Source organism: Hippocampus bargibanti, linkage group LG05 (genome assembly GCF_051943395.1).
Source record: "Hippocampus bargibanti isolate YZ-2025 linkage group LG05, ASM5194339v1, whole genome shotgun sequence".
Lineage (NCBI taxonomy): Eukaryota > Metazoa > Chordata > Actinopteri > Syngnathiformes > Syngnathidae > Hippocampus > Hippocampus bargibanti.
Genome location: NC_142738.1, coordinates 11,436,677 through 11,459,139, shown reverse-complemented (window position 1 = coordinate 11,459,139; position 22,463 = coordinate 11,436,677). Strand labels below are relative to the sequence as shown.

The 22,463-nt window shown below is 39.7% G+C and overlaps 2 protein-coding genes across 4 annotated transcripts; one reads left to right on the top strand and one right to left on the bottom strand.

Annotated features, from left to right (window-relative positions):
- The first annotated feature begins 1,610 nt into the window (after positions 1-1,610).
- On the top strand, positions 1,611-12,650 carry LOC148897926 (ubiquitin-conjugating enzyme E2 Q2-like). Of its 2 annotated transcripts, none has more exons than XM_088996785.1 (13): positions 1,611-1,967; positions 3,643-3,747; positions 3,832-3,954; positions 4,035-4,091; positions 4,171-4,320; positions 7,071-7,155; positions 8,230-8,290; positions 8,373-8,463; positions 8,553-8,611; positions 8,707-8,755; positions 8,859-8,954; positions 10,059-10,125; positions 10,205-12,650. In XM_088996785.1, exons 1-13 carry the CDS (start codon positions 1,809-1,811, stop codon positions 10,234-10,236), a joined length of 1,134 nt encoding a protein of 377 aa, XP_088852911.1. In that variant the 5' UTR covers positions 1,611-1,808; the 3' UTR covers positions 10,237-12,650. The 2 variants fall into 2 exon arrangements, with proteins under 2 accessions (XP_088852911.1, XP_088852910.1); XM_088996784.1 differs by having other exon boundaries at positions 1,616-1,967; positions 4,168-4,320.
- A 481-nt stretch (positions 12,651-13,131) lies between these two features.
- scamp5a (secretory carrier membrane protein 5a) lies at positions 13,132-21,073 on the bottom strand. 2 transcript variants are annotated; one of them, XM_088996871.1, is made up of 7 exons: positions 20,807-21,073; positions 20,103-20,180; positions 19,866-19,985; positions 18,786-18,942; positions 18,565-18,666; positions 17,040-17,157; positions 13,132-16,313 (listed from the first exon to the last, which is right to left on the bottom strand). In XM_088996871.1, the coding sequence occupies exons 2-7, from the start codon at positions 20,107-20,109 to the stop codon at positions 16,125-16,127; spliced, it is 693 nt and encodes a 230-aa protein (XP_088852997.1). In that variant the 5' UTR covers positions 20,110-20,180; positions 20,807-21,073; the 3' UTR covers positions 13,132-16,124. The 2 variants fall into 2 exon arrangements, with proteins under 2 accessions (XP_088852997.1, XP_088852998.1); XM_088996872.1 differs by lacking the exon at positions 20,807-21,073 and adding an exon at positions 20,585-20,759.
- Between the last annotated feature and the right edge of the window lie 1,390 nt (positions 21,074-22,463).

Sequence of the window (22,463 nt, the reverse complement as noted above, 5' to 3'; positions counted from 1 at the left end):
TCTACTTACTTGGTCCAGCTACCCACTCATTTTTTACCCTATCTTACGTTTAAAAGGGAAAAAAACGAGTGAAAAATTAGGATGTAATTCACGACTAACTTCTGAACTTTGCAACGCTCAGGGGCGCTGTTTGAGATGTCATCTGATTGGTTGTCCAGTGTATCAATCAAGTGAAGGGATGGCTGATAGGCTGACGTCAAGATTTTTTTTTTCAAAACAATTCCACTTTATTTGTATAGCGCCATTTTTATTACAATGTCACAATGTCAGGGGATCTACCAATAATACCTTGGAGCACCCCTGCTGTAAAGTGTCTTTGAGAGTTTTGTAAGCCTTGAGAGTTTTGTATTATTATTATTATTATTATTATTATTATTATTATTATTATTATTATTATTATTATTATTATTATTATTATTATTATCAAACCTCTAAAGATGGAGGACACTGATTTGCTGTGGCGACCCCTTGAAGGGAAAAGCCAAAAGGAAAAGAAGATTATTATTATTATTATTATTATTATTATTACACTTGAGTCATTGATCTCTTCCGCCATCTTGCGGCAAGACGCAAGACATACCGCACAGAGTGTGCTCACTGGATGTGTCATAACACTTCCATTCATCCATTTCTAATGTGTTCCCTCGCCAAGGTCGCGAAAGTGCAGGAGCCTGTTCCAGATGACTCTGGTTAATACTCGATCACATTTGTCTGTTGAAGATTATGTTTAACGTGAATATAGAATGACATTTCATCATTTCGTACCACAGTATTAACCACAAAAAAACATTAATGATTGCATATGTGAGCCAGAAAATACCTCATTTTGGTGTTTTGATTCATGTTCGTATTTCGAAGTAAGATTGAGTGGGGGGGAATCGATCATATAAAATATTCGCCACCGCGGTGCACACAATTTTTTTACGTGAACCAGTTTGGATGAAGAGATTCAAAGTTTCAGGTTTTATCTGCCCATCACTTGTGCCAGCTAGGTGTGTGTTGACCACGACTTGTGTTTGCGTGTGCTATCTTATTTGTGTACACGGCCATATCTCTTTTAACAAGGTGTGTGCACTTGTGGAACCGTTTTCTCAGAGAGAGAGAGAGAGAGAGAGAGAGAGAGAGAGAGAGAGAGAGAGAGAGAGAGAGAGAGAGAGAGAGAGAGAGAGAGAGAGAGAGAGAGAGAGAGAGAGAGAGAGAGAGAGAGAGAGAGAGAGAGAGAGAGAGAGAGAGAGAGAGAGAGAGAGAGAGAGAGAGAGAGAATCCCAAATCCAAAATAAACCCATTTATCTTGATAGTATGAATAAATTGGGCGATTGATGCCCTTTGTGGGTGAGCTTTATTCAGCACATGTCCCCTTACAAGATTTGTGCACCTGCCGGCATTTCAGTTACTACTTAGAAAAGTACTTTTTTACTTTAAAGTTCAGAAGTAATATTTTTGCTTTTTTACGCCAGTATATTTACTGACTACTCAAGTACAATGTGACTATGTTTCCCACATCTTGATAAACAAGAATGAAACTGAAAATTTAACTTCCAAATTCGTGGTAAAAAAATCTAATGCATGCGGGTATTTTTTTGTTGGGACTACATGATAGATCAGATTTATTTGTATCACTCCTTGATGCATTGTTGATGTATATTGTTGAGAACGTTGTCATCTTTTATCTTGGGACTCGACGTACACCCGCAGCCCTTTTGTTGTTGTTCTCACGCTAACATGCGAGATCCGCAGAGCCGACTCGACTGCATTCCGCCCAGACTTCCCCTCCGCCAGCGGCCTGCTTGCTTTGAGATGAGTACAAGATGTCGGTGTCGGGGCTGAAGGCCGAATTGAAGTTTCTTGAGTCAATCTTTGACCCAAATCACGAAAGATTTCGAATCATAGACTGGAAACCTGACGAACTCAGTTGCCAGTTTAACGTAACAGGAGAGAAGCTGCTGATCATTCACTGCAACATCACGGTGGGTCCTCGGGGCCAGCTCTGCCTGCGTATGAAGCTAGCCCAACACAAGACTTGTCACTCAGCACACACTTTGGGTTCGTGCACCGGGTTCCGCGAGCTCAACCCGACCTTGTGGACTGTTTTCTGCTGTTCGGACCTCGGCGACCGTGTTCCCTTTAACCACAATAAGGCTCTTTAGTCATGAAATGAACTTTCAGGAAATGTCCAATGAAGCGACGTTGCAGTAGCTTTTTGCTAACTCGCTCCGAGTGACAGTAACGTGAAGGCTAGCTTTCCTTGTTAGCTCAAATATTCGTTTTCCTCTTGCCACCACTTTAGACCACAAAGCCTCATAGTTAACTTTATCACAACGTCGTCCTTTAAACCACCGCGCAATCTGGTTAATTTGCGCGACATCACAGATGTGTACCTATAGTAACAGTCAACTCTGTCCCCAAGCATAGGCGTTATATTTCATATTTACACCTATTAAGCTTATTTAGGGTCTTTCAGCTATTATATGGACTGTCCAGGTCAATGCATTTTTTTCTGTAAAGCAGACTGTTGGCTGTCCCTCTCTGGCACTTAAACATTCACAATATATTCAGAATAAGATGATATGTACCTGATATCATGTCATTATATCCCCGAACAATATCAGTGAAGGGATTCGATGAGTAGATGACAGTTGTTGAATTTCTATTAGTCTTAGTGAACAGTGAACCTGGAGACCTCATCCCAGATTCCAATAGTTTCAGTTCGGTCACATTATTGGTGGCCACCAGGAATAAGTTGTCACAGAGGCAGGAAAGAATCCATACACTAGAATACAATGGGGAAAAGGACGAATGGATGGAAAAACTTTTATAGAGTCAAGATCACCATGAATTGTGTTTCAGACTTCCATGCGTCACTTAAAATGTTTGCCATTGATCTTTTTATTGTGAACATCTTTTGTCTGTTCTAAATATTTTATAACTTAATGCTCGCTTTTAAGTATATTTTGCGTTTCTGAGACACTTTTAAGTCAAGTGTCTTAACTGTTAAGCGTGACAACCCCCATCTTCACAAATAATATTAAAAAACGAATGTTTAATAAGCAGTGATTCACTCTCAGCCGTAATAAAAAAAAACAAATAGTATAGACAGCGATTTCAAGAACACACCCAAAATGTTCAAAATGATCTTGACATTAGACCAAACATGACCAAAATGACACGTTTTATCACATCACTTGTTTTGACAATTTTAAGTGGAACACGCTTTCAAACAATTCATCAATATTAAAATTCGGAATTAATTTGATAGTCTCTTTATTGTCCATTAATTGATCAATTGTTGCATCTCTAATCCCATTGCATGTTTGAGTGTTGAAGCAGCAGAAACCAATAATTGTCACATTCCCATATCATGATAACCTCCCTCGTCAAAACCATACGAACAACATTAAAATTCTTTGAATATGCATATTTAAAATTTGAACGTGGCATGCTACCTCTCAATCATGTGTGTTGTACATTCGATTCCTTTAATGTGTTTGAGTCAGAGATTTTCGCACTAACCACATCATGGAACAAGATGATGGGGCCTTGCATTCCTTAATACAGGATTAAAAAAGTGTCATAATAGGGAAAAAACGGTCATGATCTGTTATCTTATCAGCTGTTTAAAAGCATGTGCTTCTTTTGTTGCAGGAGTCATACCCCTCAACATCCCCAATATGGTTTGTGGACTCCGATGATCCAAGTCTGGCAGAAGTGCTGGAGCGCTTGGAGGATGTGAGAAAAGGAAGCACATTGGTAAATCTGCTCATTTCTTGACCTGCTCAAATTATTGCTCATGAGTGGGGAAAATTGTTAACCTAAAGTTTCTTTTCTCTGCAGCTTCTTCAGCAGTTGAAGCGTCTAATTTGTGACCTGTGTCGACTTTATAACCTGCCTCAACATCCCGATGTTGAAATGCTTGACCAGCCTCTGCCTGCTGGCCCAATTCTCCAGGAGAGAAAGGTAAGGACTAAATTTGACATATTTCATTGTGCTGAAACAATCCCTGCTCTTGTAATGCACAATGTTGCTCTAAATTACAGCACGGACCTTCTGATGAGGTGACGTCGGAGGAGGATGAGGAGGAAGAAATGGGAGAGGTGCATTCAGGGAAATTGTCAACGTTTCTAGTTTGATATACCCTTTGAGCTAAACACCACTGATCCACTCTGACAGCAGGACATTGACCTGGACCAAGACTTGGACCATTACGACATGAAAGAAGAAGAGCCGGTGGATGGCAAAAAGTCAGAAGATGACGGAATTGAAAAAGAACACTTGGCTATTTTGGAGAAGATCCGTAAAAATCAGAGACAAGACCACTTGAATGTAAGTGTTCATATTTTTGTTTGCATTTTCTAATTTGCATAATCCCCACCACTGTTTCCCTATAGAAGGACATGATGCATTTTGGCCAACACGCAAAAATGATGATTACTGAGTGTCTAAATGACTAATTGCATTTGTATTTCAATTGCAAACATCGTCAAATGTTATTTAATCTAACGCATACATCATTTAACTCATTCACTGCCAGACTTGTGCAAAAATGTGTCCACTCCTGTGTCAGGGTTTTTGTCATTGTCACTTGAATTCCAGGACCCACAGAATCTTAAGTTTTAGGACTACATAAACATTCTATACAGTGTTAGAAACCTTTTTTTTTCATCAGAAAAAAAGAGTTAATTTCTAAATTATATGGGTCTGGAGTTATATGAGCTTGAAATGAGGACAACTTTCCAACTACAATGCAATACATACATATTGGTTTATATAGTGCTTTAACAACAGCTGAAGCTGGCACAAAGCGCTAACATGGAAAAAAAGAAATGCTGCCCCCTCATGGAAAAGAAAAAAACATTGCCAGAGGCCATGGCCAACGCTTTATCGGCACCCTAGCATGAAAAAACAAAACCTGAACACATTTGGGAATGGCGCTCAATGTCATATTTTCAATTCCCAAATAAATTTGTGAATGGCAGTAAATGAGTTAAATATACAACGATTATGCAATACTCCATCATTGCATTCCGCCATTACGGCATGAACGGATGCATGAACTCACAACAAGGCACCGGCCAAGTAGCAAATTGCTGTTTGTGTTGTGCCTCGGCTTCATGTCAGATAAATAAAGGTCGTATCGCTTTCAAAGCGGCAATCAAATAAAAAGGGCCTATCCTTAACTGAAACTAAACAGCAAAGAGGCAACAATATGTTGTCGTTAACAATATGGTGGCTCAAACGATTTCATAAATTCTCTCACTATCCTGTTTTGACAACACAGAGAATATCATGGTAGAAAATGTTCAAAGTCTGAGTTTTTGCCACCCAATGACATTAAAAGGTAAGATCATCATTTGTCTCTATGGTACAAATGGTATATAACCTGCCCTTCGATTTTTTTGTTGGTCATTATTACTAAAATCTAATCTACTTTGAGATAAATCCCAGGATATGTCTGGTGAAATTCACCTGGTCATCTCCCATTATATATGTAATTGGTTGATTTTGTTTTTATTTCCCATATTTTTACCATTTGTGTTACACACCAGACACAGGGTTGCGTCTGGGCCCTTGCACCATTGACGCATTTAGGCAGCCACTGGCGCAACTTTGTAACTCCACTGCACCAGCACCGGGGAATGTCTATTACGATTAGCGCATATTGCTGCATGATCTGTGCCACATATGACATACTTCTGTTAAAATAGCTAAAGAAACACTTTTAGTTAAACAGCAATTAAAAAGTGTTTGTTTTCCATCAGAGGTTTTAACTTTTGTCATTTGTCATCATGCCTTACCGATACCAAGCCATAATCACCTTGCATGTGTTTCGGTGCATTCCAAATTTATGGTAGCGGAAATCTTGGGCTCTTCCGTGATCTGGCGGAAACTGCCGAACGAGATAATCGAATATTCATTTTCTCACGGTGCATTGCATTATTTACTTCAAACATGGCGGATGTTTGCAATATGAAGTAAAACTCTAAAATACATTAAAACAGGCAGCAAACAAACATCGAATAAGTTTGCGGAGGTTAGTGATAATTTGTTGCCACTGCTGTTGTTGAATGGGAATTATGTCAGAGCTGTTGCGGCACATTGGAAATCTTTAAAGGTAAGACATTTGTTTCAGTAGACACTAGTAAGAAATATTGTGCTCTTTTTCTGTAATACTGTAGAATATGAAAATAACACAGGATTGATTGTGAAGTAACTAAAGACATTTGAAAATTGTTATTTTTTGGATGAATAAATTATTTCACTTGAATTAAAATTGTTGATACATACAGTAAAGTCTCGTTATATCGATATTCAAGGGAGTCCGAAAAAATATCGATATAGCCGGGACTATCGATATATCCGACCCTGTTTGCATGTAATTTTCTCCGTGCGTGCATAGAAATAGTATCGATATAACCGGGACTATCGATATATCCGATATCGATATAACGAGACTTTACTGTATATGAGAAACATAAAGGCTTGGCCAAAACAAACATGCGGCTCAAACCTCTAAAGATGGAGGACACTGATTTGCTGTGGCGACCCCTTGAAGGGAAAAGCCGAAAGGAAAAGAAGAAGAGATCGATTTTACTCAAATCATGTTTTTAATTTGCAATTTAAAAATATCATGCTTCAATGAATGTATTTTGGTTTATTTCAATCAGTTTACTATACTTAGCCAATCTAGTTAAATCAGGCCCCATCCAGTTTAAAATTTGGCCCCCTTTTCAGACACAAGGGGGCCAACTGGACCCCTTTTTTACTTTCCCAGATGCATCCCTGCAGATCACAAATGAAGACGTCTGCGTGAAAGAGTCGTGCACCATTCACAATCGTGGTCGGTGGGAGAAGAAATCAGAGTAGCATCATATAAGTTGCCCATTTTCCTGTACACAGTGGGACGCCACCCACATCCCTCTAGTTCCATAGGCTGACTACTTGATGAGCAACTGCTCAATGATTTATTTATTTTTATGACGGGGATTAAAGAAGATAGTACTAAATGTACAGATACATATAAAACTATGCCTGTCATGATCAACACTGATGTAACCCACTTGTATATTTTTCAGGGTGCAGTCTCTGGCTCTGTGCAGGCTTCAGACCGCCTCATGAAGGAACTCAGGGAGATCTACAGATCACAGAGTTACAAGACAGGTGACAAATTTTTCCCTGGCTTTGGCTATACCACAAATCTTTACCAGAAACGTCTCAGGGTAAATCCACTAGAGATCCGATGTTCAGCGCTTGTTGAATCACTTAAAGGACAACCGACGCCTCCGGACAAGTTGTGTCCATAATTTTTAAAATCACTTCAAATGACTTTTACTAAGCGTATTTTACAAAGATTCCACCGCATATAGCTATATTTTACGTTTTAAGACTTGCGCTGAATATTCAGGAAGTCTTGTTTTGCAGTTGATGACTGACGTGACGTGACGTGACTGGGAATTTGTGTCAACTAGTATCAAATAGTAGTCTTTGTGCAACACACAACGATTCACCATCGTGTTATTTATGTGTTTTCCTTCTAATTTCGCCATCAATACAAAGTTTTCAGACCAAACAAAGTACCCAAAATGCATTGTGTGTCATTTTCTCAGACAGGGGCGTTCCAGACGTGACGTCACGGTAGGTATCGTTACCAACTCAAAAACAAGACTTCCTGAATATTCAGTGCGAGTCTTGAAACGTAAAATACAGCTATATGCGGTGGAATCTTTGTAAAATACGCTCAGTAAAAGTCATTTGAAGTGATTTTACAAATTATGGACACAACTTGTCCAGAGGTGTCGGTTGTCCTTTAAATGTTTATTTTTCCGTACAAACCAGATTACTTATACAAACATCCATTCCATACAAAATATAGCACTGAACCAACTCACAAACGAATTCACATTACGAACGACCACTTGGAATATACAGTAAAGTCTCGTTATATCGATATTCAAGGGAGTCCGAAAAAATATCGATATAACCGGGACTATCGATATATCCGACCCTGTTTGCATGTAATTTTCTCCGTGCGTGCATAGAAATAGTATCGATATAACCGGGACTATCGATATATCCGATATCGATATAACGGGACTTTACTGTATCTCGTTCGTAAGGAAGCATCTGTATGAGTGTTTACACAATGTTCAAGGCGTACTTCCCCAACAATTTGCCTCCCATTACTAGTTATGTCATGTACACACTTCTCAAATTTATGCATTTGTCATTCTTTAGGTATTTATTCAGTGGAACTAGTCAATGACAGCCTTTATGACTGGCACGTCAAGTTAAGGACGTAAGTAGAGAAGACTCCTCACTTTATGTTCCGCGTATGTGTGTTTGGAGTATTTGATTGTTTTTTTTTGTCTTAATTGCAGGGTAGATCCAGATAGTCAACTGCACAGTGATTTACAGGTCTTAAAAGAAAAGGAAGGAATTGACTACGTTTTGCTCAATTTCTCTTATAAAGTAAGTTGTCATCAGATGTCTCCAAAAAACATTTCATGATTAAAAACAAAAGTTGCGTCAAAACATTTTTTCCGCACTTGATACAACAGGATAATTTTCCTTTTGACCCACCTTTTGTGCGGGTTGTCGCCCCTGTACTCTCCGGAGGGTGAGTGTGTGCTTGATCCACTCCTGTCCGATCCACATTCAAATTGATTATTCAGAAACTATTCCCTGAACTATTTGTTATTGTTATGATTCTAGTTATGTTCTGGGAGGAGGAGCCTTGTGTATGGAACTTCTCACAAAGCAGGTGTGTAAATGATTTGGTCTCATGACACGACAAGGATTTCCCAGAGATGAACAACATTAGTTTTTGTCCCCCCCTAACCTCTTCCCCTGTATTTATGTCGCAGGGCTGGAGCAGTGCCTATTCCATAGAATCTGTTATCATGCAGATAAATGCAACGTTAGTCAAAGGAAAAGCCAGAGTTCAGTTTGGGGCGAATAAGGTGACCCAGTTTTGCATACTCAATTAATGCTTTTAACTCATTCAACCGCCAGACGATGTGGAAAAATGTGTCCACTCCAGTGCCAGGGTTTTTGTCATTGTCACTTGAATTCCAGGACCCACGGAATATTGAGTTTTAGGACTACACACACATTCAATACAGCGTTAAACGTTAGACTCTCTTCTTCCATCAGGAAAAAAACGAGTTAATTCCTAAATTATATGACTCTGGAGTTATATAAGCTTGAAATGAGGGTGGCTGTCCAAAATATAATGCAATGCATACATATTGGTTTATATAGCGCTTTAACAACAGCTGAGGAAAAGAAGAAAAAAAAAGGCCATGGCCAGTGCCTTATCGGCACCCTAGCATGAAGGAACAAAATCCGAACAAATTCGGGAATGGCACTCTACGTCATATTTTCAATTCCCGAATAACTTTCTGAATGACAGTGATTGAGTTAATGTTCAAGAATCTTTGGTCATGCTTGCAGGTTCCCATCAACGCATTTAGGATGTTCAGGAACTGAAAAGGACGTAGAGCGCCATTCCCAAGTTTGTTTGGGTTTTGTTTTTTCTTACTTGGGTGCCGATAAGGTGCTGGCCAGACCTCTGGCAATGTTTTTCTCGTCCATGAGGGGGCAGAATTTCCCTTTTTTTCCATGTTAGCGCTTAATTACAGCTTCAGATGTTGTTAAAGCGCTATATAAATCAATATGGATGCATTGCATTGTATTTAGGACAGCCACCCTCATTTCAAGCTCATATAACTCCAGACGCATATAATTTAGGAATTAACTATTTGTTTTCTGATGCAAGAAGAGAATCTAAGGTTTCTTCCATTGCATTGAATTTTTATGTAGTCCTAAAACTTAATATTCTGTGGGTCCTGGAATTGGAGTGACAATGACAAAAACCCTGGCACTGGAGTGGACACATTATTGCACATCTGGCAATGAATGAGTTAAGTCTGAAGTGTTGGAAATGGAAGACAATAAAACATTCCTGAGTTACAGAAATCCATCAATCCGGTCACTTTTGGCAAGTTAGCCACCACATCAAATTTCAATAAAAACCTGCCAAATGTTATGTTTTTGTCTTATAGAACCAGTACAATCTTGCCAGAGCACAGCAGTCATACAAATCGCTTGTGCAAATTCATGAAAAGAACGGTACGTAGATGTTGATTAGTTCTCACGCATATATTCGGATACACTCTTGAGGTGTTTGTATGTTTATTTGTCTTCCCAGGTTGGTACACACCCCCAAAAGAGGATGGATAAGCAACGGCAATCACAATGCACTCAGAACCTGGGTCAAAGTGTCTGATTTTCTTTGGAATATCCCCCCACCCCATCTGACTTTACTGGGAGTGCATCACGTTTCTTGCAGATCCATCTGTTGGTTCATCTGACAAGTATTCCTTCGTATGATGTGAGGCCATCTCCTGCCCTGTTCGTATCTCTTCGATTGTCTTTTCTCCAGTTCAAATGTGTGCGTGTGTGTGTATGCGTGCATGCGTGCGTGCGTGTATGTGTGTGCGGAGGGGGGGGGGCGGTTCCCATAGCTGCTTTTGACAAAGTGGGCTTTAAATAAGAGTTTTAAAAGTCTGTCTGAAGCCCTTGGAGTGGCATGTCAACTCACTTGTTTTTCTTGATTTTTCACGATCAGGTACACAGTTATTGTTTTTCAAACTGTCTAGCAAATGTTTATTTTATATGAGCATCCCAGACAATAAATGAGCCAGTTGTCATCGTTTGGATGGTTAACTTTAAATTGAAATGACCTGCCACTCTTTTCTTTTAAAAGTATGTTATGGATCCAAAAGACGCAAAAGGAAATGGATTATCGTCTGAATTAGTGGAAAAAAAGACTTTAAAATGTGCTCATTATTGAAAAACCTGATGCTTTTTCAGAAATATCATGTGTTCCAGCAGAAATACGAACATCGAGAAGGTCTTTTTTGCCTTATACCTGTCATCCCACACATCATCCCGACCAGACTTCTAATAGTTACAGCGGCGGGGTTGATGTGGTTTACGGTTTGCAGTGTGACACTCTGTTGTGGCTGTAAATATATTTTTTTCTCACACCATTTCACGAGAGTCGCACTGTAATCTGTAAGAGTGAACAAAGGTTGTTGGGTTAGTCATAGTGCAATTTCTTTGTCCTGACATAGCTTGATTGTAGTGGTTTGCACCTTCCCACTTGAGTTCCCAACCACAACCCTGTTACATGACAGTTGGGTATACCCGCAGTGGGGCTCGGGGGGTGTAACACTGGCTGTCTTTGCTATGATATGCAGATGTGCTTGTGAACTGCTCTCGGCATGAGAAATAAGGATTGCTGGTAGTGTAAAAATGCAATATTTGGCTTAACTCAGGCCGTCATCACGGCAACAAATGAAACTTTAAAGGACAACCGACGCCTACGGACAAGTTGTGTTTGTAAAATCACTTCAAATGACTTCTACTGAACGTATTTTACAAAGATTCCACGGCATATAGCTATATTTTACGTTTAAGACTCGCGCTGAATATATGTTTTCGAGTTGATGACGATGCCTGACCGAGAAAGTGACACACAATGCATTTTGGGTACTTTGTTTAGTCTGAAAACTTTGTGTTGTTCCGTGTTGATGGCGAAATTAGAATGAAAAAAAACATAACGCGATGGCGAATCGTTGTGTGTTGCACCAAGACTACTATTTGATACTAGTTGACACAAATTCCCAGCAGACAACAGAGCTTGGGCGCCATCTTGGCATTTTCTGGCCGCTACATTGGAGTCCAGACGCCTCAAAATGCGATGGAAGGACTTCTTTAATCGATTGCAAACATTTATGCTTTCCTCTTCAGAACTATTTGAATCATATACATAACTGCATGACTAACAAGAAAGCATCTTCTCCGAATCTGAAGCCATTGTTTTGATTCTAGAGCAAGGCAAGACATCCTAGCGTGACATCACGAACAAAGGGGGCGGGACCTTCTGAAACTTTCTGAGGTCATTTTGAAGTAGTTTTGGGACACTGAGTCATTTTTATTGGTGTTTTGCATTTGACAAAAAATATCAGCCTGCGTGTTTTGAGTATATTAGATGCTATAAAACGTTTTTCTGATGTCAGTTAGGAAACAAAAAAAATGGTGTCGGTTGTCCTTTAAGTGACCTGCACATGTTTTAAATTGGATACTGACTAATCTGGTTACATTTCCAAAACAATTTACATGTTTCTAGAGTATGACAAAGAATGGTTATTCACCATCAGACCCAGTGTAATTTCACTGCAAATGATTCATACATGTCGACTGGAGTGCTTCCTCTCAAAGCACCGCAATGCAGCTTGAGTCTGGTGGCATTGTTTCTTTGTCTTTTATCATGTCACATCCACACAAGTGTCCAGGTGTGTCACCTCAGAGGATCGTGATCCGCTGGTGCGGTGGCTGACCGGCGGATGCCAAAATTCTGCTCCAAAGGGTGAAATGAGAGATAATTTAAGATTGAAAGTCTTGCAGTGTTGAATGGACTTGCACATTACTGGACTGAGTCAAAAAGTTCAATCTTTTTAAATCAACAAACAGAAGATTTTGGCATCTGGCATGAATTGCTTGCTTTTTTGTTCATTTTAAGACATTTTGACCATGTACAGTAATTTGTAAACTTGTATCAAGTTTATGAATAAATAATTTTACGATTATGACTGTGTTGCTTATTTTTAATATTCAAGAACTCAAGATTTAGTGGTGAGCTACCATTCCCTATTAACACTAGGCTAAGACAACCAAACATTCTTAAATACAATAGTTTTCTGTTTCTACTGTATCAATTTAAATTGATTCGACAATTGTGGTAAATTTAAAAATAATGTTTCGGAGAACATTCACGTACGTTTATTATTTTTTTTCCCCAATTTCCTGATACGTAAACCCAAAGGATACAAAGTTGCACGTAAGAAAAACAAAAGTCATTGGGATGACTTTTTTTTTTTGTCAAGCGATTGCAAAAAAATTAAGATCATATGTGAGATATCTGAAATGTTAGCTATCTTAGTGACCATTATGCTTTTTTCTTGATGAATTCACAAAGTCTCCAATATTTTCAAACATGCAATTTAATCAACAGGGCACGAACATTGGAAGATAGTTGAATTTATGTGCATAGAAAACAGGTACTCCAAATGAAAATTGCAGAAATCACTTTAATATTATTTTAGGACCGAATAATATAAAAGTAATCCACAAATATATTTTGGGCCTGTCTATCATGGAGACACAACCCGCTCAAATCCACCTCAAATGAATATTTCTTTATCCATGATGTTTTTTTATGCACTTGCACGAGTTATTTTATATTCACACTGTAGCTATAGTACATGATTATACATATCAAACAGCAAATGTTACACATGGGAACAATGGAGCAAATGGCTTTTTTTGGAAGCTTGAAAACAGACACGGTGAGGTGGAGTTTGTAGGCCAGTGTGCGCTACGAGCTCACACTTGACTTTTTACACTCTTATTGTGCAATTGGGAAGAGCTAAGCTACTCTCTGAGTCATAAATTAGCTAGTGGTCATTTAAACACTGAAATTATATTAGTGGTTTTCATTTTGAGAGCAGTATCATTCTCCATAAAAAGTCAAAACACAGGAGCAACTAATTGTACAGCATTCAGCTATCGCTCTCAAACTGCTTGTCACTCTCTGTTTTCACAGAGCACCAAAATTCATGTTAAAAAATTGAGGGGAAACATACACTAATTGAAAATCATTTAAACAGCAACAAATACACATAAAATAACAGAAAGGTTAAACAAATTGCATATTGAATACCACATCATCACAATCAGACAAGACAGGTAACATTTTGGAAATTACAAGCAGTCAGTTACATTTTTTTTTCATACATTTCCTTCAATTCTTAAAACGGTGTCACCGATAATAACCAACGAGTTAATGCACAAGACATTTCGATTTAGGACCTCCACGTTCACCTCATTGAGATTCATATTGTATTTTTGTATTTTCTTCATGAGAAACATCACAGTACATACACTTACTCATGGAAAAACACAGACAGCCACAGAATGACGATTCTGACACCCAGAATTTGGAGAGCGATTTACAGGAAGAAACAGAATTTGTCAGAGAGGGGGGAAATTGATCACACACTTCTATTACCACCGACTACATCGACTATTCACATTGTATGGTCAACTTTCAGATTTGGAATGTTTATCCAATCAGCTGCAACTCCTTTTTTACACTAAGACCCTTGAGAAGCAAAGCAAGAGATAATTAAGAATTGTACCATATGTTAAATCCAAAAGTCTCATGTAAAGAAATTTAATGGGCCCTTCCATCCAATAAATAGTTTGTGCTTTTACACAATCTGTCTGGACCACAAAGATTTCATTATGATTGGTGGAAAGGAAACTACAACCTGATACTGTGTAACGACACAATGAATAGAAATCAAACTGGCCTCTGAAAAAAGGAAAGACCGGTGCAAATGATTTCATCTCACATACCAAGTTTAAGATACTAAAATGTATATTTGACTTAAGGATAAGAGACTTTTAAGTGTTTATATTATAAAGTTGATTGTTGTTCTTATTTCAATTGTGCCCAGAGACTTTTAAGTGTTTATATTATAAAGTTGATTGTTGTTCTTATTTCAATTGTGCCCCAACCTACCCAAATGTACCCAAACGGCACATGAACTCACTGGTGTCCCTGGTCTCAGTCTTGTGATACTACTAAATAAAATAAACCGCGTTCTCAATATACTGGCACTTGTTCAGCTACTTGGAAATTAAATAAAGTAAAAAAAGGAAAGACACAAGATGTTCCACTTTTCAGTTACCGTATTTTCCTGAGTATAAGGTGCACATAAAAGCCTTGATTTTTTTTCAAAACGTGACCCTGCGCCTGAAACGCAGGTGCGCCTGATGAAGTCATGGTGAGCCGCAACAGGTCCCGCTACTACCATCAGGAGCCACCAACTCCATTTTTGAAAAATTTGAAAATTTTGAAATGTATTATTATTATTATTCCCCCTGTAGAAGAAGTAATAATAATAATAATACATTTAATTTATAAGCGCCTTTCAAAACTCTCAAGGTCACTTTAGTCACAGGATAAGTTTTTATGTGGGTGAGCAGCAGCAGCCACACGCGCCAGCGTTCACTCAACCCTGAAATAACTCAAATAGATAGAAAGCTAGCTAGCTAGCTAATAGATAGCTAGTCAGATAGCTAGCCAGAGAGCTATCTATATAGCTACACAGCTAATAAATAGCTAGCTAGATGGTTCCACTAATAAATAGCTAGCTAGATAGCCATATAGCTAATAGCCAGCCAGCTAGATAGCAAATAGGTAGCTTAAATTTAAGATAACTTTTGATATATTTGGATAAATGTATGGAAATGAAGGCTCGTAAACAACAGCGATGTAATTTCATCTCACATTTTATGGGTTTTGCTCATCTGTCCATGCAACTGCATGACATGAACAGGAAGGGATTGGCTCAACCCTACGTGCTACTGGATTGGATTTGGATTGGATTTGCCTTTATTAGTTTCGTAGTGGACAATTTTACATTTCACAGCAGCAAAGTGATGAAAGGAATGAAAGTAGAAAAACAAAATACATGAGCTGCTGGAAAGGCAGCCACTGTCGCGGCGCCGTCTTGAAGTCAGAGTTGAATGCGTAACCCCAGCCTCTACTGTAGCGCCTTATGACTTATTATTTGGAAAACTTTTATATGTATTTACATATTATATTTGGAAAACTTTATTGAAGGTGCGCCATATACTCAGGTGTGCCTTATTTATGGAAAACGTTTGAAAATACCCCATTCATTTGGGGTGCGATTTATAATCTGGTGCGCCTTATACACCGGATAATACGGTAAAGTATATTAAATGCCAGCGCTGATGCCGTGAGGACGTAAAACAGGGAGAGATCGAATCCCTCTTCACTGATAGAAAAAAAATGGAACTTATTCACATTAATGTTCAATAAATGTACAGTACATTTGCACCAAACACTCGCACCCTACATTATTCTCCACAGCTTTGTGATATCGAACAAAAGGGCCCTAATTATGAGCTGTGTTCTTAATTCATCCCTTTTTGTATCTCTTCTACAGAAGAAAACCCCCAGACTTGTCCTACATGGGGTCATCATAGTTATAGGTGGGCGCTGCAGAGTACTGGTTCTGTTGCATGGCTCCCTGGGCTGCCCCCATTGCAGCCTGCTGAGCTGCCTGCTGGACGTGGGGGTTCTTCCAGGCACCGGTGGCCCACTCCTCCTGGGCTTTCCCCAGACTGCCACCACTGCCGCGGTAGAAGTTATGCACCTGAACAATATAGCATGTCAAACCAAAAACCGAGGAGGGATTCTGAGCCGTGTGTGTGTGCGTGGATTTGTATGACTAGTCGTGTGAGGACCACAAACATTTTATACCATACGTAGTGAGGACATTTTTTACAATTGAGGACCGGCCAAAAGGTCCTCAAGTTTTTCATTCTAAAGGCTTCTAGAGGGTCTATATATGCATCTGTTAAAGTTTCATAAAGGTCCTCACAAATTCACCCACAATGATTTTTGGTGTGTATTTTAATTTCACTTGGATACACACACTTTTTACTCACTCTGTGTGTGTGTGTTTGTGTGTGCGTGCGTGCGTGTGTGAATGGTTAATGAGAGGAAAAAGTTCATACCACAAAAAGTAAAACGATATTTTAACCAAATTCACAATAGGGATGAGGACTTTGAATGTACCCATTCATAAACCTCACCCCTGCTGTTATTTCAGTTTCAACTCCAGTTTTTATTTCTTTCTGAAGTGTTCAAATGTAACACTAGTTCTTCTCTAAACTTTTCAGCAACGGCGGTCCTCACTCCTTATCTGGAGTTATCCGGACCTCACAAAAGCATTGAATCAGGAATGTGTGTGTGTGTGTGTGTGTGTGTGTGTGTGTGTGTGTGTGTGTGTGTGTGTGTGTGTGTGTGTGTGTGTGTGTGTGTGTGTGTGTGTGTGTGTGTGTGTGTGTGTGTGTGTGTGTGTGTGTGTGTGTAAAACCTTTGAGAGGGCGATGAAGGAGAGCACCGCTACTGCCGTAAACATTATAGTTGGGATCAACATGACCACAGCTGAGCCGATGTTGGTGCTGAAGAACGTGATGGTCGCCAGCCAGCCACTGACAGACATAACAAAAGAGGTCATGCGTTTGACATACAGTATCGTATTTTCAGGTGTATAAATCATACCGGAGGATAAGGTGCACTCCGAATGAATGGGGGGTTTCCAAACTTTTTCCATATATAAGGCGCACCGGAGTATAAGGCGCATCTTCAATGAATGAAAAACAATTTCAAAATACAAAAAAAATATATATACAAGTTTTCCGAATGTAAAGTACACCACGTTATAAGGTGCTACAGTAGAGGCTGGGGTTACGCACTACTTCTACAGGGGTAATCCATCCATCATTTTCCAGACCACTTTAGAACGATGGCGCGTGTGGTTGCCGCTGCTCACCCGCAGAAAAAATATCCTGTGACTGTAAAATGTCCTTGAGAGTTTTGAAAGGCGCTTGTAAATGAAATGTATTATTATTATTATATTTTAGGGTCGCGAGGGATGCTGGTGCCAATCCCAGGTGTCTTCGGGCACTAGGCAGAGGACACCCTAAATTGGTTGCCAGCTAGGCACACAAACCATTTGCTCGCACACTCACACCTAGGGACAATTTAGAGTGTTCAATCAGCCCATCATGCGTGTTTTTGGGATGTGGGAGGAAACCGTAGGACCCAGAGAAAATCCATGTGGGCCGGGGGAGAACATTCAAACTCCACACAGAAAAGCCAGAGCAGAGATCAAAATTTAGGTGCCACCATAACATTAGAGACTATGAATTGTAATGAACCTCAAAATGATATTGAGGACCATAGAAAAATCATCAGTCTGATGAGTTTGTTTTGAATGGCCACTTGACTACAAAGCAACAAATTGAGCTTTTGTATGATAAAAAATGAATATATTTGTGTGCTATAACCTAGATCTGATCCCCCCCCAAAAAACGACTTGGGGAAAGACTTCTTTGTTTGGCTAACAAGTTTCAGTCAACATTACCCACCAGTAAACTCGGATAGGCCGAAATTCTAATGTGTTCTCAAAATAGCCGTTCAATTTCAAACTTTTTCAGTTATTCAAAGAACTCCACTTAATTAGGACAAATGAAGCATGTGAAGAATAGCTTGGGCAGCAAAATAGGTCATGTATTTGAGTATCCTCACTACTGCCTGAAAACAGGTGGGATAGACCCCAGCATCTCCCACAACCCTAGTGAGGAATAAGCGGTTCAGAAGATTAATGAGTACAATACAATAAATATTGATTCATATAGCTCTTAACATGGACAACTATCCATGCATCCATTTTCCGTATGAATATAAATACTGTATATGAATGAATGAATGAACATTTTGGCTATCCCCGCATTATATCGTGCAACTTTATCAGTACACTCCAAATAATTGTCTGGCTAGTGTTTTTGTAATACAATACAACCTCTTAGACAGATCAATCGACCTGGAAAACTTACCATACTCCCCAACCCGGAATGCCTACAGTCTGAATAATACTGATCACAACCTGGGCCATGAAGACGAAAAAGAATGCCATGAAGTTGAATGAGCTGTCCGTCCTGAGGGGAGGAAACATTTGCCCATTAGAAACAAGCGCTTTTTAAAGTCTGTGTCTGGGTGTTTTATGTATTTATTTGTTAATGATGTCATGCATTTAAGACAAGTGGAAGCGCCTTACTTGAAAGCCTTGTAGATGGGCCTGAACCAACACACATATGAGCAAGGAGTGAAGAGGATGAGCCATAGGAAAGCCATTCCGAAATTAGTGGCCCCGCCTCCGCCACACATCCATGCCAGGCAGCCAATCAGATTCACAGCCAGGGTGGCACTATTCACTGCCACAGTAAGAATGATCGTCAAGTTTAGAATTGTTTTTTCTCATTAAATCTCCCTGGCACCACAATTCCATCCAGCCATTACCTGAACTGCTTATCCCCCCATGAGGGTTGCAGTTATGATTCTATCTATCTATCTATCTATCTATCTATCTATCTATCTATCTATCTATCTATCTATCTATCCATCCATCCATCCATGCCTCGGCTAGCTAGCTAGCTATATAGATGGCTCGCTAGCTATCTGGCTGGCTGGCTAGCTTTCTGGCTGGCTGGAAAGCTATCTATCTGTATATATATATATATATTAGCCATGTAGCTGGTTAGCTTTCTAGCTAGCTAGGTCACCGAGTCTACTTGACGTTTGGACTAAAAGTTAGCTAGCTATTTGCTATCTATTAGCTGGCTAGTTAGCTATATAGCTGGCTCGCTAGCTATCTAGGTGGCTATCTGGCTGGCTAGCAAGCTATCTATCTGTATATCTGTTAGCTATATAGCGAGCTACTTTTCTGGCTAGCTAGCTGGCTTTCTATCTATTTGAGTAAGTTCCGGGGTGAGTGAACGCTGGCGCGTGTGGCTGCCGCTGCTCACCCACAGAAAAACTGATCCTGTGACTGTAAAGCGACCTTGAGAATTTTGAAAGGCGCTTAGAAATGAAATGTATTATTATTATCTATCTATCTTAGGGTCATTATTAAGCGAATTGCCTTAACAATCTATCTTTTTTTACATAGCTAGCTACCTAACTAGCTAACTAGCTATCTGTCTATCTAACCAACCAACTAATATTTCAATCAATATTTGTCTGAAATAGCAATAGCAGAGCCGTCACTCTGGTCTTGGACAATGTTTTGGGGTAAACAGGTGTTTCAGTAGAATATCTTATGACACACATAACACAAACGTCAAGTAGGAATACTTACAAATCCACAAATAGTAGAGCCGCTTGCACATGGTGCGACGCTGGTCGGGGATCTCATTGAAATCTTGATAAAAGCACGGCTTTAGGGGGATGAATCGAGGCAGTGGGGGGAAGTTGTTCTCTAGGATTGCAAAACTATACTTGAGTGGAGCAGTCTACGTTGCATAAAGGCTGTTCTATGATCACATTATAATCCTGATGCTTTAATTCTGACAATGGTAAAGGTGGCTTAGCATACCTGCCATTGTGAGTGATGTATATTTTCCTCCGCTTGCAAAGAATAGATTTTAGACCAGCTGGCTTAGATGCAAAGGGACTAAAAAGGAGACATAGAGGGAGAAAATATGACATGCACAGGCCTTCTTGTGACAGATTTTCCACCCCCATAGAAATACATGAGACGCTCTATCAGTCATACCAGTGCATCCACCCATACTAAAGTGTCTTTTCGTGTTATTTGTGCAGCAGAATGAATGAAAATTGAGCCGATGGGAAAGCTGTGTAACATTGATAACGTGGCCTTGTGGACTGAAAAGGGAAGAATGGTGATACAGACCAACCCGATTCACGTATTGCACAATACTCGTACATAACAAATAACGCTACATGTTGAAGGGTTAGAGAGGACATGGTGGTGCACAGCATCGTGTATGCCACGAAGGGCATCTTTATGTCGCCGAATATTGAAGGCGTTGATGGATACATTGTAGCCCGGAATACCTTCGAACATTTTAGGTAAGATGACGGGGACAACGATACCGCAGTGGGACACCGTGCATCTCGATGACGGGCGATGCAAAACCGCTGTCCTTCACCCTGTGCGTCACGTCACGAGTGCATCCGCGCTTCTTTCCCCCGGATAGCAAGGCTACGGAATCCGGTTGGATTTCAACCCTTTTCAACGGCGCGTTTGAATGGATATGTGTGCATAAATCGACTTACCCGGCGTTTAGTGGGTTGCTAGAATTACACGTTTTTGTTTGTAAAGCATCTTACGGATGAATCTTCGTCCAAATGGGCGTTGAAACGGACAGATCCGCCAAAGAAATGTATCGTTGGGCTTTGAATGATGGTTTGGGAGGAGGCGGTGATCACGTGATGTAGGGGTCTCTCTTTTTTTTACTCACTCATCATGATTTCTTTGCCAGCCTGGGCAAACACCGGACTTGCTGCTGGACCGATTCGGCCAATCACGAAAGCAAGGCTGTTGAATCAGCAGCACTATCTTTTGATGATGATTACACAATCAAATCCAACTGGCTACTTGTCAGTGACGTCACACAATGCCCACGTAAATAAATAAATAAATAAATAAATAAAGAAAGAAAACAAGGAAGCGGATTTTTCTATGAATTGAAGGTTGCCAAACGATTCCAGACAAAAATATGAATTTTGTTTCATATGCTTCGCAAAGATGCCTCAAAGTATCTGTGATTTAAAAATACGTATATGTAGAATGTGCAATAACGTGCAGTCAGGGGAGGCAGGGGAGGCCGTGCCTCATCTGTCATCATGGAAATATCAAATGAAAAAATAAATTAAACAGTTATATTTATTTAGTGATTTGTGCTTTAAAGTTCTTTTCCATTTAACTTCACAATTTTTTGATTTTTTTTTTCTTTTCAAAATCGCAGAATTTTCACATTTACCCTTCAAATACTGAGTAGAGACTAGCGGCGAGGCAGCAGCCGGCTGAGCCTCACCATTGATTGTGCAATGACTATGCTAGCTGTGCTGGCTTGCTCTGCAGTGAGACCACATTGCTGTCCCTCTGCATATCGCTATTAAAGTGTTCAAGCACTTTTAGTATCTGAACTAAATTTCTACAGTTTAGCTGGTGTATGTAATGTAGAGTCATTGTACATTATAAACACTGTACTACAGTGTTTATTTTATTTTATTTTTATCAAAACTCATGGCAGGGGGCGCTGGTGACTCCAGAGATTCTTCTTGCGACTCCTCGGTTGCAGAATAATAGAATTAGTGACAGCAAGCTACAGTAAACAGTTAGCAAGTTAAGTGCAACCATCCAGTCATTTTTTTTCGTGTTGCTTGGCCTTATTTTCAGAATGGAGGATTACATATCTAAATTGAAAGAACTTTCTAAACTGGACTTTCAATCAAAGCAGGAGATAATAATTAAAGGAAGACCAACACCGAACTGTATAGCTCACAAACGGTGAGGGATGGATGGAAATCTCCTGGACAGCTTCTCTGCTTTTTGGCCCAGAAGGATCTCATTGAAACTATTCCTGAGGCGACAAAGTTGCTCCACCTCGTGCTCACTTTTCCAGCTACTACAGCATCAGTGGAGCGGTCATTCTCAGCCCTGAAAAGACTGAAAACATACAGTCGGAACAGGACTGATCAAGGACGACTTTCTTCACTGGCAGTGATCTCCATTGAGACAGATCGACTTTTAAAACTGAAGAAAGATAAGGAAGGCTTCTTCTACAAAGAAGTTATCAATGCCTTTCTTCAGAGGGAGCGGCGCATGGACTTCATTTAGAAGTAAAGGTAACACGATAATAACGTTTTTTATTTATTCTTTTTTTCTATGCTACAGTTTGTGTATATAAAGAATGCTGACATGACATCT